At 36.9% G+C, this 16201-nt stretch overlaps 1 protein-coding gene across 1 annotated transcript in view; it reads right to left on the reverse strand.

Annotated features, from left to right (window-relative positions):
* GPATCH8 (G-patch domain containing 8) overlaps positions 1-16201 on the reverse strand; it is a 90085-nt gene that overhangs the window by 54964 nt on the left and 18920 nt on the right. The window contains exon 2 of the mRNA XM_032237833.1: positions 9312-9386. Within this exon, the coding sequence (XP_032093724.1) occupies positions 9312-9386 (75 nt within the window). The remainder of the gene's footprint in view (positions 1-9311; positions 9387-16201) is intronic.

The raw sequence follows: 16201 nt of genomic DNA on the forward strand, positions 1-16201 counted from the left end.
AATTAAAACATGCAGCCATTATTAAACTGAAAAAGTATAGCAAAGTTAGTAAAAATACAAAAGTTCAATTTTAAATATTAACAAATTAGAAATAATCAAAGTATATATAAATAAAATGAGCTCAAGCGTAGACTGGATGATGCATTACACATATAAACTAACAGAAATACTAATATGTTAGGATGAACAGGCCTAGCAACAGGTTAAAACAGCAAGGAACCATTAGTGCTTGTAGGGACAAAACACAACAAGCATAATGTCTCATCTTTTTTAAAAAAAAATCAAAATGTACTAAAAGTAATAAGAGGTAAATGTAGCAATTCAATGTTAGCTTTTGACATCAAGATAAAGTAAGAAACTAGCATATACATAGCTAGGATGAAATTAATTTCAAGAAAAACACTGGATTCCCGTCTATCTAATATTAACAGGAAGGAGAAAGATTACAGGGAACCATATATGATAATTAGCCCTTTCCTGGTGAATCTCCCTTAAATGCTCCCCCTAAAATTATTTTCTTCACCTGGAATATAAACTGAAGAAATTAAACATAAATTAGTTCTCCTTTTTCTTAACACTCTTATCATGTATCTTCTTCCAGAACTTCTTTCCCTTATTTCAGCAATGGATCTTCAACAATTGATCTTTCATGCTATTAGATAGAAGAGCTTTTTTTAAAAAAAACACAGCTCTATCAATCTGCTTCTTCTACCTGAATTCAATTACTTCAATTCAATATTCTGTTTCATTTATTTCAGGGATGAACTCTAATTTAAATCCAACCCTTCAGGCAGCCTTGTAGAAATAGGTGGCCTCTATATCTGTTGATCTATAACTTCTATCACTCACTAGGCCAGACATGGACAATGTGAGGCTCTTATTATTAAGATGTATATTCTGACAATTGTTATCACTTTAATTGTATGTAAGAATATTCCTGAAATTTGGCTATGATAATGATAATGCACCTGTAATGCAGATATAAGATCCTTGGATCTCAAATGATAAAGCTGGTGAAGTCTCCTTCTCTTAAAATCTCAAACAAAATAAAACAGCCGATTGGATAAGCCAGGGTTTGATTCAACATGTAATATGTGTGTGTGTGTGTGTGTAGGCAGATGATAGTTGATACATACATATGTAGATCTATGTCAGTGGTGGGTTTAAAAAATTTTCCGAACCTACTCTGTGGGTGTGGCCTCCTTTGTGGGAGTGGCTTGCCGGCCATGTGACCTGGTGGAAGTGGCTTGCCAGCCATGTGTTTTCTCTCTCTCTCTCCTTCCTTTTGTCTCTCTGTCCCTTTTTCATTTTTTTCTTTATCCCTCTCTCACTTTTTATTTCTTTTTTTATTTCTTTATTTCTTCCTTTCTCTCTCTGTGTGAGCCTCTCTCTCTCTCTCTGTGTGTGTGTGTGTGTGTGTGTGTGTGTCAGTGGTGGGTTTCAAAGATTTTTGGAACCTCTTCTGTAGGTGTAGCCTGCTTTCCGGGTCCACTGGTGGAACCTCTTCTAACTGGTTTGGTAGATTTGACGAACCGGTTCTACCGAACTGGTGCAAACTGGTAGGAACCCACCTCTGATCTATGTATATGTGTATTTATTGTTATAATTTCACGCATATCTACCTAGGCATAAATCCTATTAAAATCAGTGGGACTTATTTTTAAATAAATAAATACATACAATATTTTTCCTTTAGGACTACTAGAGGTGCTGAAAATAATCGTGGCACCATATTATGAAAAAATAAGAGGCTCATCAACCCCTCCTTCCGCCCCAGCCCCCCTAGCTTCCCCTTCTCCACCTTCACTGATACTTATTGTATTTTTGCTTCTGTTGTCCATGCTTAGTGTTTGTTTTATTGATTTCTAGTGGCTGAATTAGACTAAGAGATTGTTTCTTTGGCTGATACTTTCAGTTTAAAACTTTTCTAAATCTTTTTAAATACTGACTTTTCTAAATATAGAAAAATGCAGCCATTTTGGATAGTTATTAACTGACTAGTATTAGTATCAGATTAATAAGAAGTTCTGACAAAAAAAACTGTGTTGTATTTTCATTCCTGCAAAAGGAAACAATTATTGCTCAGATGAGACATTGTGCTGAACATGTTGTGTGATGAATGCACTAAAAAGTAACAGACAAATGAAGCCATTATGCTATTTCCAAAAGCAGTGCAGGTGGAGTGAAAGCATTTCCATACGAACCTGGCTTTAAAAACTGGGCTGTCAAAAGAACAGTTAAATGTAACACAAAGTAAGAAACTGTCCAACCAACTAGTGGTAATTTGTTGCTTTTAATGTGTTTGTCTTGTTTTTATTCACTGCTTGCGAATAATGTTTTAAAAAAGAATGAACGCATAAATAAACACAAGACTAGCCGGGAGTTTTAACAGCATTGTGACTGACATTGTGAAAGAGGAGGAGCAGGGAGAGAAACAAACATTAAAACTGAACATAGGGAAAGAGAATAAAACTGAGGATGGTTGTACACATTAGCACCACGCTTGCCAAGCCACTCAAGAGATTCTGTACGCTTCAACATAGTTTCTATCCTATAAAACTCCTATGACCTATGAAGATGTGTAAATTTTCAGACTTCACATTATTCTTCTGTGGATAAAACAGGCACACAAATCAAATCATTTCTTTTTTAAAAAACTAATAGGTAAGGACACTTCACTAGATAGCTTCAGCAATTAACTGTCTCCCATTAAATTCTGTTATACATTTAAGGGGATTAGAGAGATATAAAGGCTTACGAACACAAAGTTCAATTAAATTACCACAAAAATATTTTTGTTTAATTCAATAAAATAATGTCACTATCACCTCCTGAGTGGCTTCAAAAGGGATGCTGATTGTGCATCAAAGAATTTAGAAGCAAGAACAGCTAGGTGCTATAAAGGGTGCTTCCATGCAAAATAGGAGGGAGAAAAAGAACAAAAGCCCCAAACTTAGAGCTTACTGCATGACACAATGAAGGCAAGAGAGAAAAAGCCCAAGAGTAGTGCTACATCATTCAGCATCTGCAGAAAGCACAATATTTAGAGTGCTTGGCAATATACAGGCAGCTGCTAAGTATCAAATTGGCAGTCCTATACAGATATCATTTTGGATCCAGGGGAGTCCACAGATCAGTATAGATGTGCAATGTGACAAAAACTGAATTCCCACAATTACTATAATATTCTTTTTGCATTCCACAAGGGGGGGGGGGTTAAGAAATAATTTTGACCATCTTGCCTACAATATTTGATGGTTATAAACACCAATAATATATGACACGGGTAAAGCAAGGAGGAGAAAATATGAAACTATCTATCTCAATAAAATATTAAAATAGCCTTGCTAATATGAAGCACAATTGATATGAATGAAAAAAAGGGGGGAAGACTGCGTTGTTTGTTAAATATTTGCTCAAATTGCTACCCTTTTCAAAATAAATAGTTAAAACTGTAATCATTACAAGATAAGAACTAACCTGTGGGAAAAATCTATTATCTAGCCAGGCTCTGCATGGCAGAGGATTAAAAAAAGAAAGGTTGAAGCAAATAACTCCTATTTTTAACAAGGAAAGGTGTAAAACCTTTCCCCCATATGTGGGTTCCTCTTTTTATTTCTTCCCCCAAAGAACTGAAATTGGCAAGAGTCTGAGGTATCAGACAAGAAATCAGGTTCAGTCCCACTCTTAGCCCTTGTTAAAAGAGGATTTTACAAGGAAATCTGAGTGCCCCAAAGTATAAAGCTTCGTGTTTAAGTGGCTTTCAAACAGGTTACTTTTGAGCCAAAAGTGGATGCTAGAACTACATGGTTGTGTAATAATCTTCATTTTGTTTCTGTCACTCAGAATAAGACAGGGATTGGAACATCACTTTTCCTATTTCCTGAATATTTTCTGAGTGCTATTTATATTTGTAATAATCAATTTTTAATTTTTTTAAAAAAGTAAGGGTTATACCCCTCTGCATCAATTGACCAGAAGAATGGACACAACTGACTGTTCCGTTTTTCTTTGCCTCACATAGCTATCAATATTTTTTTAAACCTTCAGTTTTAGTCCTCAGTGAGGAATAGATTTGCTGTTCACAGGAATAGATGTAAACTGGTGTTCAAATGGGTTGACTAACATTGTATCTATTACCAGAGTAGTACCACTAAATTTAACCCTGTCACAATTGACACTAATAAATAAGATAGGTTACAAAAATAAGAAAAATGTGAAGATAAACCTAATTCTATAAAACCAGGTTCTAAAAAATGTTCCAACTTGGAGGGATTCATTTCATCATTGAAATAACAGGGGTTTTTTGATTAAAGGATTGATAATCTGAAATATCTTTATACCTGTGGATTCAGTTACTGATCTAATTTCTTTTCTCAATATTAAGTAATACATTTTCTCAATAATATAGTGTCACAAAGCAGATGGACCTAAACATAAGCTTACTTCTGTCTATAGCAAAGTAATGCACAATAGGTTTTCTATTTTCATTACCAAGTGATGAATACTAATTTCAGCTACATCATTCTTAATCAATGCAGTGATCTGCAGACTCCCAAACCAATCTTTTACAGCTACCATCCAGTTCTATTCTGTAGCAATACAAATCAGGATCACCTCAAACGATAATGCTGCAGAGCCACATATAAATTTAACTGTGTTCCCAAGCAAAGCCATTCCCCAGATCTTTCTAAAATTATTTGTGCTCTCCCTTGGACTTTGCTACCAGATCCAACTAGTCTCATACTTTTCAGCAAGTTAAACCCACTTATATTTTAGAAGATTTTTACCTACTATTATTCAGTGCTATGTAAAAACATTTTTAGTTCCAGCTGAAAAAAAGGATTTTATTTACTGTATTTTTCAGAGTATAAAATGCACCTTTTTCCCTCAAAAAAAAAAAAAAAAAAGGGATGAAAATCTGGGTCCGTCTTATACACTTAATACAGCAATTTTTGCCTCCCGAAACCCCACCCCTTTCACCAAAATGGCCGTGCATAGGAGGCTTTCAGAGAGCTCCTAGTGGCTGGGGAGGGCAGAAATGAGCAAAGAAATGGCAGTTTTTTGCTCACTCCCCCCTCAAGCCCCCCAGGAGCACTCTATAAGCTTCCTAAAGGCTATCCATGCCCTTTTCTTTGCTCATGTTTGCCCCCCCTCCCCGGAGCACTCTACAAGCCTCCTAAAGGCTATTCATGCCCTTTAAAAGGGGGGGGGCATTTTGGGGGAAAATGGGCCATTTTTGGAATGTCTGCAGAGTGCAAAAACTTTTTTTTAAATTTGCCTCTTCAAAACCTTGGTGCGTCTTATACTCCAGTGTGTCTTATACTCCGAACAATACAGTACTACACAAGTAAAAATTACTGTATTACTACCTGAAGTTGAACAAATAAATTTGTGAAATAAAATCTTAACTTTTGCACCAAATATAATACAAGCACATGAACTCAATATGTGAGGCAGCACAATGTTCAGTACTTTCATTACTAGACAAAAAAAGGAACACAAGAGTTGATAAAAACAAAACTCATCACTTAGAACCAACCCCTAGTTGGTTCCTCTTGCTTCCTGCAAGAACCATCCCTCTCTATGAGCTGGCTGCTCATACATTCGCCTGCAAAAACAGTCAGAGCTGAAAAAATAAAGGCAGCCATTGAAATTGCCAGTCACAAGACATTCTTCTAAAGAATGGATTTAAATCATAGTGAACCTGGAAAAGTATTTTTCTCCTGTTAATGATTAAACAATCTTTATTACTTTGTTAATATCTAAAAGTCAATAGTTTGGTCTTTTCAGTTCTTAACTCTATCCTCATATATTTCCTCTCTGAAATTTTCTGAAATATTTCTGTAAAGGCAGAATTCACATATCCCATTAAGTCATAACTTTTTATTGCAAAACACAGTGGGCTTTATTTATTTTTCATTTTTTCAAAAAATAGTGTAACAATTACCTACTTTGTTACCTACCTATCTCAATCAAAAGAAATTTTGATTGAGATAACATCAGCTTTAAGTTTCTAAACAACAGACATTAAATTCCAAAAATCTAGTTCAAATTTTCTACAGTAAATGTGAATAATCTATTTTTGATATAAATTGTGATGACTGAAAATAGATTGACTCAAATCTTGAGTTCTATAAATTTATGTTTAGTTTCCACTAAAATCAATGGAGTTTAAATAGTAATACATTTGTCCAATTCCAAAATTTAAATAATTTATTCTGGATCCAAACAATACAAAAAGCAAAAAAATAATAATTTGCATAAAGAAAAAATATACCATGGAACACATCAGCAATACTTATAGATTCTAGAATCTCTGCTCCTGAGAAAGTGTGTGAACGCTTTCATGTTTTTAGACTTTTGGGAAGATTGATTTGTAAGGTTATGGATTTAATTCATTATGCAGATCTGTGGATCAGAATCAAACATTCAGGCGCTTATGATCCTTTTAAAGTTGCAATGTATCTTGATGCACTGATGCACTGCAATGAAATAGCACTGGGCTTTCTTATTACATTTCTTTTAGGATGGTCAGCAATATGTATATTGTGAGCATTATGATTATGGATCACAGAGGCATTTACCTTGTAATAACATCTCCAATACACCATACAATATTGCTCCAAAACTAACTATTTCATGACACTTACAGAGGGAAACTGGCTTTGCATTTCAATTGATATGTGTGCTTATGCATGCAAACAAAGCTGAATTATTCAACAGAATCAAATGCAGCTGCATTACCACCATCCTTCCCACCCTCTCTGCAGCATTATTTCATGTGTCACCAATGACTATCATGCCTAATTCTAGCATCATGCCAGCACAATGAATAGATACTGAATGCAGTGTTTGTTGGACAGAAGAACAGAAATAAGAAATGGGAAGGGGGGGCGGAGAAGGGGAAAGGAAACCCTAGAAAAGAAATTAAAAATGCAGACCGTGCAAATACAAACCAGGTCATGGCTGCTTAGCTAATTTGGACCAACTGCTGTGAAAGAAAAAATGTCGAACACCCCAAGTTGTGTAAATTTCTGTGAACATCTAAACACGCACACAAATACACACACACAAACATCAATCTATTAAACAGGAAAGCAGTTATATATTTTTAATCTGTGTAAATATTTTAATCTGTGTATATATTTTAATCTGTGTATATATTTTAATTTTTGTATGCATAGATATATACATAGATTAAAATATATATAGAATATATGGCTTCTTAATACTGTAGATTTTTAAGTATTCATGAATGCAGTGACATTTAGAATAAGAGTTAATAGCCTTTAGGTAAAATTTTAACTGAGTTCCCTTAACTTCTTCATAGCGGAGGGTTATATGTGTTAATGATCCAAAGAAGATATGACCAGAGAGGCTTCATTGGGACATGGTAGGAATTGACTTAAATATAGGGGAAGAAATGAATACTGTGGTTTGAAAAATAATTAACCAGAAAAGTTGAGGAAAGCAACCACTGTTAATAATGTTGACTAGATTACTCTGCTATTCCAATATAGCTAGTTCTTGATTTATGATCACAGTTAAGCCCAAAATGTCTATTGTTAAATGACACAGCTATTTAGTTAACTTTGCCCCATTTTATGACCTTTCTTGCCATAGTTGTTAAGTGAATCACTGAAGTTGTTAAGTTAATAACACAGTTGTTAAGTGAATCTGGCTTCTCCATTGACGTTGTTTGTCAGAAAGTTGCAAAAGGTGATCAAATGACCCTAGGACACTAACCCTCCTAAATATGAAAGTTGCCAAGTGTCTGAATTTTGAGCATGTAATCATGGGGATGATGCAATGGTGAGAAATAGTCATAAGTCACTTTTTTCAGTAGTGTTGTAACTTTGTAAAGTCATTAAATGAACTATTGTAAATTGAGGACTATTGTACTAGACTCAGACAAAGGTCCATGTGGCCTTGTTCTCTTCCCTACAGTTTTAGATAATTACCTTTGAAATAATAAAAAATGAGGCAAAATAGTAATATTCTTAGGGCTCTGTGGATTCCAAGACTCATAAGAAAGATTCGAGGATCTCATGGAATTGTCTTTATTGCTTATTTCTTAGTTCTTTATTATAGAATTGCCTTACAGATTATGCCAAGAACAGATTAGGCCATGTGTCTACTACCCATAGTGCAAAATTCCAAGAACAATTACAATTTCCCACCAGAGGGAGGAAAGTAATACAGGTGGTCCTTGTTCAACAGTTAGTCTAATAATTGTTTGAACTTATAACAGCACTGAACAAGTAGTAGTTATAACCGGTCCTCATATTTATAGCCATTGGAGCTTTGTTGTCATCATCGTCATGTCCTTGTCAACATCTGACAAGCAAAGTCAATGGGAAGCCATCAAGAAGTTACATGTCAGTGACAAGAGGTCATCATTTCCAGGACTGCCAGAACAAACACGGTCATGTAACTTTTTAAATTTACAATCATGTTGCTTAACATCAAAGTTTCCTGTCCCAATTAGCATTGTTAAGCAGGTGCTAACTATAAGCAGGAGATTGGCAAATGCAAATCTGTCCTGAGATTAATAGGTGATGACAAGATTAGGGTGCTTGGAAACTCCTAAACTAAAGATACTGTACATTCAAAAAACTAAAGAGATGGACAAGAGCAAAATGGTTAATAGATTAGATATTCTTTATTCCAGTTCTAAAAATATTGGAAGGGGGGAGGTTAATTTATTTTTATATTGAGAGCCTCATCCAAATCCTTTAAACTGCCGAATTTCAAATAAGATATTTATGCAGTAGAAACTATATTTTATTTCAGAAGAAGAAAGCAATTCAGAAGTATGATATGAGGTGAAAATTCAAAAATGAAAGATGCATAAAAGAAAAAATAAGTGGAGAAGCAAACAAGGCAGAGACATCATTCTTCCTTGTCTGTAGATACTCTTCAGCAAATTCATAACAGAAGATCTTTTAAAATATAAAAAACTAGTATTATTTTGTGATTGCCACTTATTTGTGCCAATGTTGCTGTTTTTATTCTGTATTCTCCTTCCCTGGGCCAAACTAAATACTGTATATAAGACTTCTCAATATTGATTTATCTGCAAATTAAAGTAGTTATTTTGTTATGTTAGGCTTTTGATTTATTAATGTGATTTAAACACTTTTCAAAAGAACAACACTTAATGATCTATCTTATTTTAACATTAATGTAAGATTGGCAAATACACTAGTATCTATCTCTTCTAATAAGAATGTGACTGCATTTAAGACAAATATGTGAGCACTACCTAGCTTTGCCAGGGGCTTGAAAATAAAAAAATTAGGTCTTACCGATTCTATAGGCTTGTCTAATGACGCCTGCTCAATCTCCAGGTGGCCTTCTTCATACTGATCAAAGTGATTACCCTGCAAGAGAAGAATCATATATTAGTCCCTCATTGTGATATAAACAACTGTGCTTGAGTTACTGTTAAAATGCTCATTACAATTACTACGTATAGTTTTCTCAGCCTACTTCATCTGTTAATTATATTTAACAGCTTTGCATCAGCTCAGTTTACTATGTCTTAAAAGACGGAAAATTCTAATCTAGTATCCACATAATGCAACAACTGCATGACATATTTTACTAGATATTTTAATATCTTCAGATTACTTACTGACATACCCAAGCGTAGTCATTGCTCCACAGAGCAACAATTAACTGAATGTTAGATGAAGATGCATCACATTTCAAAGCAATTCAGTTCTCATATTTTTCTGCAAATCTCATATAAAGCAAGCACATTAAGCAGTTATTAAAATAAATTTAATAAATATCACAATAACAGTATGGCCATAAGCATCTGTGCTGCCATAAATAAACTTCCACAAAAGGCAAATAAAGCTTAGAATAGTAATTTTTGAATTTTTCCATGTATTTTTAACCTCAAATATTTTTTTTATTTTGAATCTGTTTATCAATATTCACCCATTTAAAAAGCTAGGTTATATTAAAGATAATAATTCCAAAGAATTAAAATCCACAATTTTTGTTTCCATTTCTCAATAGTAAACTCTTGCTGGCCAAAAACAGAAGAAAACAGATCACTATTTTTATTTTACATTCATGTACATCCTGAGATTTTCAGCTGCTTTTGTTCCTAAGATTACATTTTTATTGTTGTTCTGCACCTACTAAAACTAGCACCTTTTTAAAGATTATTGCAAAAGTAACAACTATACTTACTAGTAATATTTCCAGAACTGAGATTGCTAAAAAATTTGTCCAAATGCAGGCTTTCTCTATAGAGAACACACTGTCTTTGCCTTGGGTACAAGGGATGTTCTATTTGGATGTTCAGATAGAATTCTGATTCACTGCATCTATAGTTAGCTAACTGGGGGTTCTTTCAATCAAAATCTTGCTGTAACAGCTGACCTTTAAAATCCTAAATGGCTTATATTCTGACAATCTTAGAGACAAGATTCTCCTGCTATGAACCTGTCCAATTAACTAGATCAGATCCTAATGTTTCCATCCCCTCCCCCACCAGCAGTCCTCTATTTTAAGGTGTTAACCTGATCAGCTCCAGGCAATGGAATACATTCTTTGAGGAAGCATATTTGGTTTCCCATTCACCCAGTATATTGTAAACTGTTAAAACCCTACATCCTTCATTAAAGTTTATTTCTATCCTGTTTTCTTGAAAATAAGACCTCCACGGATAATAATCGGGTTTTTGAGCGCATGCACTAAAATAAGCCCTCCCTGAAAATATTGCAGCAAAGCAGCAGCCATGAGGTGACCATGCTCACCCCCTCCTAGGTGTCAAAAATAATAAGACCTCCCCGAAAATAAGGCCAAACACTTATTTCAGGGGTCAAAAGAAAACAATACCAATGCTATATTTTCCGTTTCTCTTGTTTTTAATTATCTTGGTATTATTTTTAAATTTTATAATTTGTATTTTTAATAGTTGTAGTGTAAAATATGGAAATAATCTTGAAGAAGGAATGCAATTAATATTAAATAAACAACAATACACTCTTGGCAAAGAAAAGGGGTAAGAAACTCAAAATAACCGCACCCTGCTTCTGTTTGGTATAAGAGGGGCAGAGAAATACTCTGGCAGGGTTTCAATTTTCTATTATTATATCCTACTAAATGTCCCATGTTCTGGGTTATCATATCAGAAGTATTTCCTTACCTAAAAAAGAGGAACACAGTAATCAAGGGCAGGCAAAAAACTAATGGAATCAGAAACGACTTTTAATGTCCTGCTGTTTCCTTGCAAGAATTTGGTGGGCAGCATTAGGAACAGGGGTGGGTCCCCCCGGGACGGTAAACCAGAAGAGGTAGTGAAAATCTGCTGTACTGGACCTGACTGGTAGCAGCCTGGCCATGCCCCTGTACCAGAGAAAGAAAAAATATCCCACAGTCCTGGAACTGCGCTGCAAGGTAAGGGAAGCGGGTCTTGGGAGAGACCTTCCCTCACCATTCAGAGACACTGTGTGGGGAGAGAGGAGGCAGCCTGGTTTGAATGGTTTAGTGGCTGGTGCCTCCTTTGCTCATTGGGACAGGCAGAGAAGGAGGCGCCTCCTTCCCTCACTCAGCTGCCGTTGCCAGGGTGCCGCAGCACAAGTGAGGGGCCAGAGAATGAAAGTAGGCACGCGATAAAGCAGCCCCTGCTGCAAAGGGCGAAGGAGAGCGCCTTTGCCCTCTGCTATCAATAATACACTACAATAGCAGAGTTGGAAGGGACATTGGAGGTCTTCTAGTCCAACCCCCTGCCTAGGCAGGAAACCCTATACCGTTTCAGACAAATGGCTATCCAACATCTTCTTAAAGACTTCCAGTGTTGGGGCATTCACAACTTCTGGAGGCAACTTCTGTTCCCCTGATTAATTGTTCTGTCAGGAAATTTCTCCTCAGTTCTAAGTTGCTTCTCTCCTTGATTTGTTTCCATCCATTGCTTCTTGTTCTACCCTCAGGTGCTTTGGAGAATACTTTGACTCCCTCTTCTTTGTGGCAACTCCTGAGATATTGGAACACTGCTATCATGTCTCCCCTAGTCCTTCTTTCTACTAAACTAGACATACCCAGTTCCTGCAACCGTTCTTTATGTTTTAATCTCCAGTCCCCTAATCATCTTTGTTGCTCTTCTCTGCACTCTTTCTAGAGTCTCCACAACTTTTCTACATCATGGCGACCAAAACTGAATGCAGTATTCCAAGTGTGGCCTTACCAAGGCATTATAAAGTGGTATTAACACTTCACGTGATCTTAATTCTATCCCTCTGTTTATGCAGCCTAGAACTATGTTGCCTTTTTGGGCAGCTGCTGCACACTGCTGGCTCATATTTAAATGGTTGTCCACTAGAACTCTAAGATCCCTTTCACAGTTACTAATATTGAGCAAGGTACCACCTATACTGTACCTGTGTATTTCGTTTTTTTGTCTAAATGTAGAACCTTACTCTTTTCACCATTGAATTTCATTTTATTAGATAGTGCCCAATGTTCGAGTTTGTCAAGATCCTTCTGTATCTTTAACCTGTCTTCTGGAGTGTTGGCTATTCCTGCCAGCTTGGTGTCATCTGCAAATTTAATGAGTTTCCCATTTATTCCCTCATCCAAATCATTGATGAAAATGTTGAAGTGTACTGGGCCTAAAACAGAACCTTGGGGTACTCCACTGCATACTTCCCTCCATATAGATGCAGTTCCATTGAGGACTACACATTAAGTGCGGTTTGTCAGCCAGTTATGAATCCATCTGGTGGTGATGCTGTCTAACCCACATTCTTCTACTTTATCTAGTAGTAGGTTATGGTCTACCTTATTAAATGCCCTGAAGTCCAAGTAATCTATATCGACGGCATTCCTCTGGTCCACTAATTTGTCACTTTGTCAAAGAATGCAATAAGATTAGTCTGGCATGATCTGTTTTTGACAAGCCCATGTTGGCTTTTGGCTATTACTTTGTTTGCTTCTAGGTGTTCACTAATTCGTTGCTTGATTATCTTTTCCAGAATCTTTCCTGGTATTGAGGTCAGGCTGATAGGTCTGTGGTTTCCTGGATCTATTTTTTTCCCTTTTTTGAAGATGGGAACCACATCAGCCCTTTTCCAGTCCTCTGGTAGTTCCCCAGTCCTCCAGGATCTCTGAAAGATATAGTTCAGTGGTTCTGAGATCTCGTCTGCCAGTTCCTTCAGAACCCTGGGGTGTAATCCATCCGGTCCTGGTGATTTGAACTCGTCTAAGGTAGACAGGTGCTCACTTACCTTTTTCTTCCCTATTTCAACGTGTTCCTAATCTGATTTTTGTGGTGCTGTTTTTGATAGGTTGGACTGTTTATCCCTTTGTGTAAAGACAGATGCAAAAAATGAGTTAAATAGTTCTGCTTTCTCCCTGTTGCTTGTCACTTCTTGCCACTTTCTCCCAGCAATGGACCAATTGTTTCTTTAACCTTTTTCTTGTTTTTAACATGTTGGAAAAAGCTTGTTTTTTGTTATTTTTACTTGTCATAAGCCTTTGTTCATTGTGAGCCTTAAGCTTTCCTCACTTCATCTTTACAGGTTCAGGCTATTTGCTGATATTCTGCCTTAGTTATGTACCTCTCTTTTCACTTTTTATATTTGTCCTTTTGTCTTTCAATTTGTCAGAGTTCTTTATGCAGCCATGCTGGTTTCTTTTGAGAGCTATTGTTTTTCTTCTTCATTGGTATTGTACTAAATTGGGCTTTTATAATCTCACTTTTCAAAATTTCCCAAGCTTCTTGAGTTGTTTTCCCCTTGTGGATTCTCATCCATGGAATCCTTCCCAAGGTCTCTCTAAGTTTATTGAAATTAGCTCTCTTAAAGTTCAGGATTCTAGGTTGACTTTGTTCTACTACTTGTGTTTGCATAATGTTGAATTCCAATATTGCATGGTCACTTGCCCCCAGCGTTCCTGTGGCTTCAACATCTTCTATTATTTCCTCTCTGTTAGTGAGAATTAAGTCCAATATGGCTAATCCCCTTGTTCCCCTCTCTACTTTTGGGGAAACAAAGTTGTCTGCTAGGTTTGTTAGGAACCTGTTGGATCTTCCACTTGGTGCAGTTTGTTTCCCAGTTAATGTCAGGGTAGTTAAAATCCCCTACTACTATTGTGGTGTGCTTCCTACATATCTTAGTTAGCTGACTATCATGTGTCTCCTTTTCCAAGGTTGGCAGGATGCCTCTCTCCACTCCCCATCATATGGGGCTGCTACACCCCGCAAGGTATTTCCTAGCCCGGGATTCTGGGAGAAGCTCATCTGCCTATAGTTGCCAATCCTTCTGCCGGCCCAAGAGGGAGCTTTTGCTGCCGCCTTTGTAGGCCGGGAGCATTTGGGAGACCCTGTTTTTTGCAAGGTCACCAAAGAGAAGGAGACAGCGCTCTTTGCCCTACATGCCCTAACCTTACTCAGGCTGCTGCCTGCTTGGTTGCGGTGGTTTGCCGCTGGAGAGAGAATCTGGCCATGGTGGCATCCTAAGGGCTCCAGATCTGCGCCATTGAGGGAAAAGCCGATGGAAAGTTGTGCATCTCTGCAGCATCTGTAAAGGCAGCAGCAGAAGCTTCCTCTTGGGCCATCAGAAAGATTGGCAACTCTAGGCAGAAGAGTTTCTCCCAGGATCCTGGACCAGGAAATCTCTTGCGGGGTGTAGCAGCCCCGTATGGTGGGGAGTAGGGAGAGGCATCCTGCCAATCTTAGGAAAGGAGGCACATGGTAGCAGAGGGCGAAGGTGCTCCCCTTCACCCATGGGGGCAGGGGCACCTTTATTTCTCCACTTGCCTCAATGAGCAAAAGAGGCACTGGCCACTAAATCACCCGCCTGCATTCAAACCAGGCTGCCTCCTCTCCACAGGCTCTCTGAAGGGGGAGGGAAGGTCTCTCCCAAGACCGGCTTCTTTCTTTCCCTCCTGAGGAGGGAGGGCATGGACAGTTCGGTGGGGGAGAAGCTTCTTTGCCAGCCTCCTAGCTGGCAAAGCAGAAATTTTCGTCAACTGGAAGGGATGTTTGTGTGAGGGGGGGGTGAGAGAGAAAAAGAAAGAGAAAGAGTAAGAGAAAGAAAGAGAAAGAAAGATGGAGTGAGGAACAAGAAAGAAAGAAAGAAAGGAAGGAAGGAAGGATTGACAATTGAGCCCAAAATTTTGGTTGCTAAGCAAGAGTGTAGTGAGTTTCACCACATTTTATAAGTTGACCACGCCCACCAAGTCACATGCTCACAAAATAGGCCACTCCCACAGAATAGGTATCAAAAATTTTTGAAACCCACCCTTGATTAGAAACCTATCCTACCTTATCTAGTAGGCATATAAGAGACTGCTGCTGGGTCAGTGAGGGAATGAGTGTTTGCAAAACAAAACTTGTTTACAGTAACAGCGAATAGCACTGAAGCATTATTTCCCCAAATTTTATTCTCTCAGGACTCAAAGATCTGAATTTTGAACACATTTTGTAAATTAGCCCATTTAAGGTACAAAAATTAGATTCAAAAATTGTTGCCCTTAGAGGCATCATTTTACTCAGAAAGGTGTTGGTCTTCCAGAAGACGCTTAAAACATGGGTGTCAACTAGCTTGGGGATCACGTAGTAGATGGAACAATGAGAATTTTAGCACTATATAGATAAGAATTAGAGTCCATACTCTTTGCACTATCCCCTGACCTGACCTTCTATCAGATTCCTTGAGTAAAAACCAGGTAGATAGATCTATATATTTAGTAAATAGTTATATCATGTTTTGGGGAAAAGTGTGTCTTCCATTATTACATATTAATTGTCCTGTTTAATTTCTATATCAATTTAAACATATGACCTTTCACTTACTCAGCCTACATCATACTTCAGCAACAATATAGGTATACTCTAGATATTTTGTAATTTGTTATCAGTATTTGAAATTCAATCAAATTGAATTTGAGTTTTTCACCTTTTCTTTGTAATTTCTCCTAGATTATTGCTCATTTAGAGACACTGAAACCATAATCACACTGCTGAAATTATAAGGAAAATGTTTTCAATACTTCCATCTTTGTTGTTAATGATTAAATCTTGCAGACTATAGATTTTCTTTCCATTGATTGGTTTTAGCAAATATTTTTTCATGAATGAATATATATAGGGGAGGGTATGTGGGTGTGTATGCATATGTACGTAACTTTGGACAGAAAAAATAAGTCCATATCAGTGGTGGGATTCAAATTTTTTTAC

Source organism: Thamnophis elegans, chromosome Z (assembly GCF_009769535.1).
Source record: "Thamnophis elegans isolate rThaEle1 chromosome Z, rThaEle1.pri, whole genome shotgun sequence".
In the NCBI taxonomy this organism is placed as follows: Eukaryota; Metazoa; Chordata; class Lepidosauria; order Squamata; family Colubridae; genus Thamnophis; species Thamnophis elegans.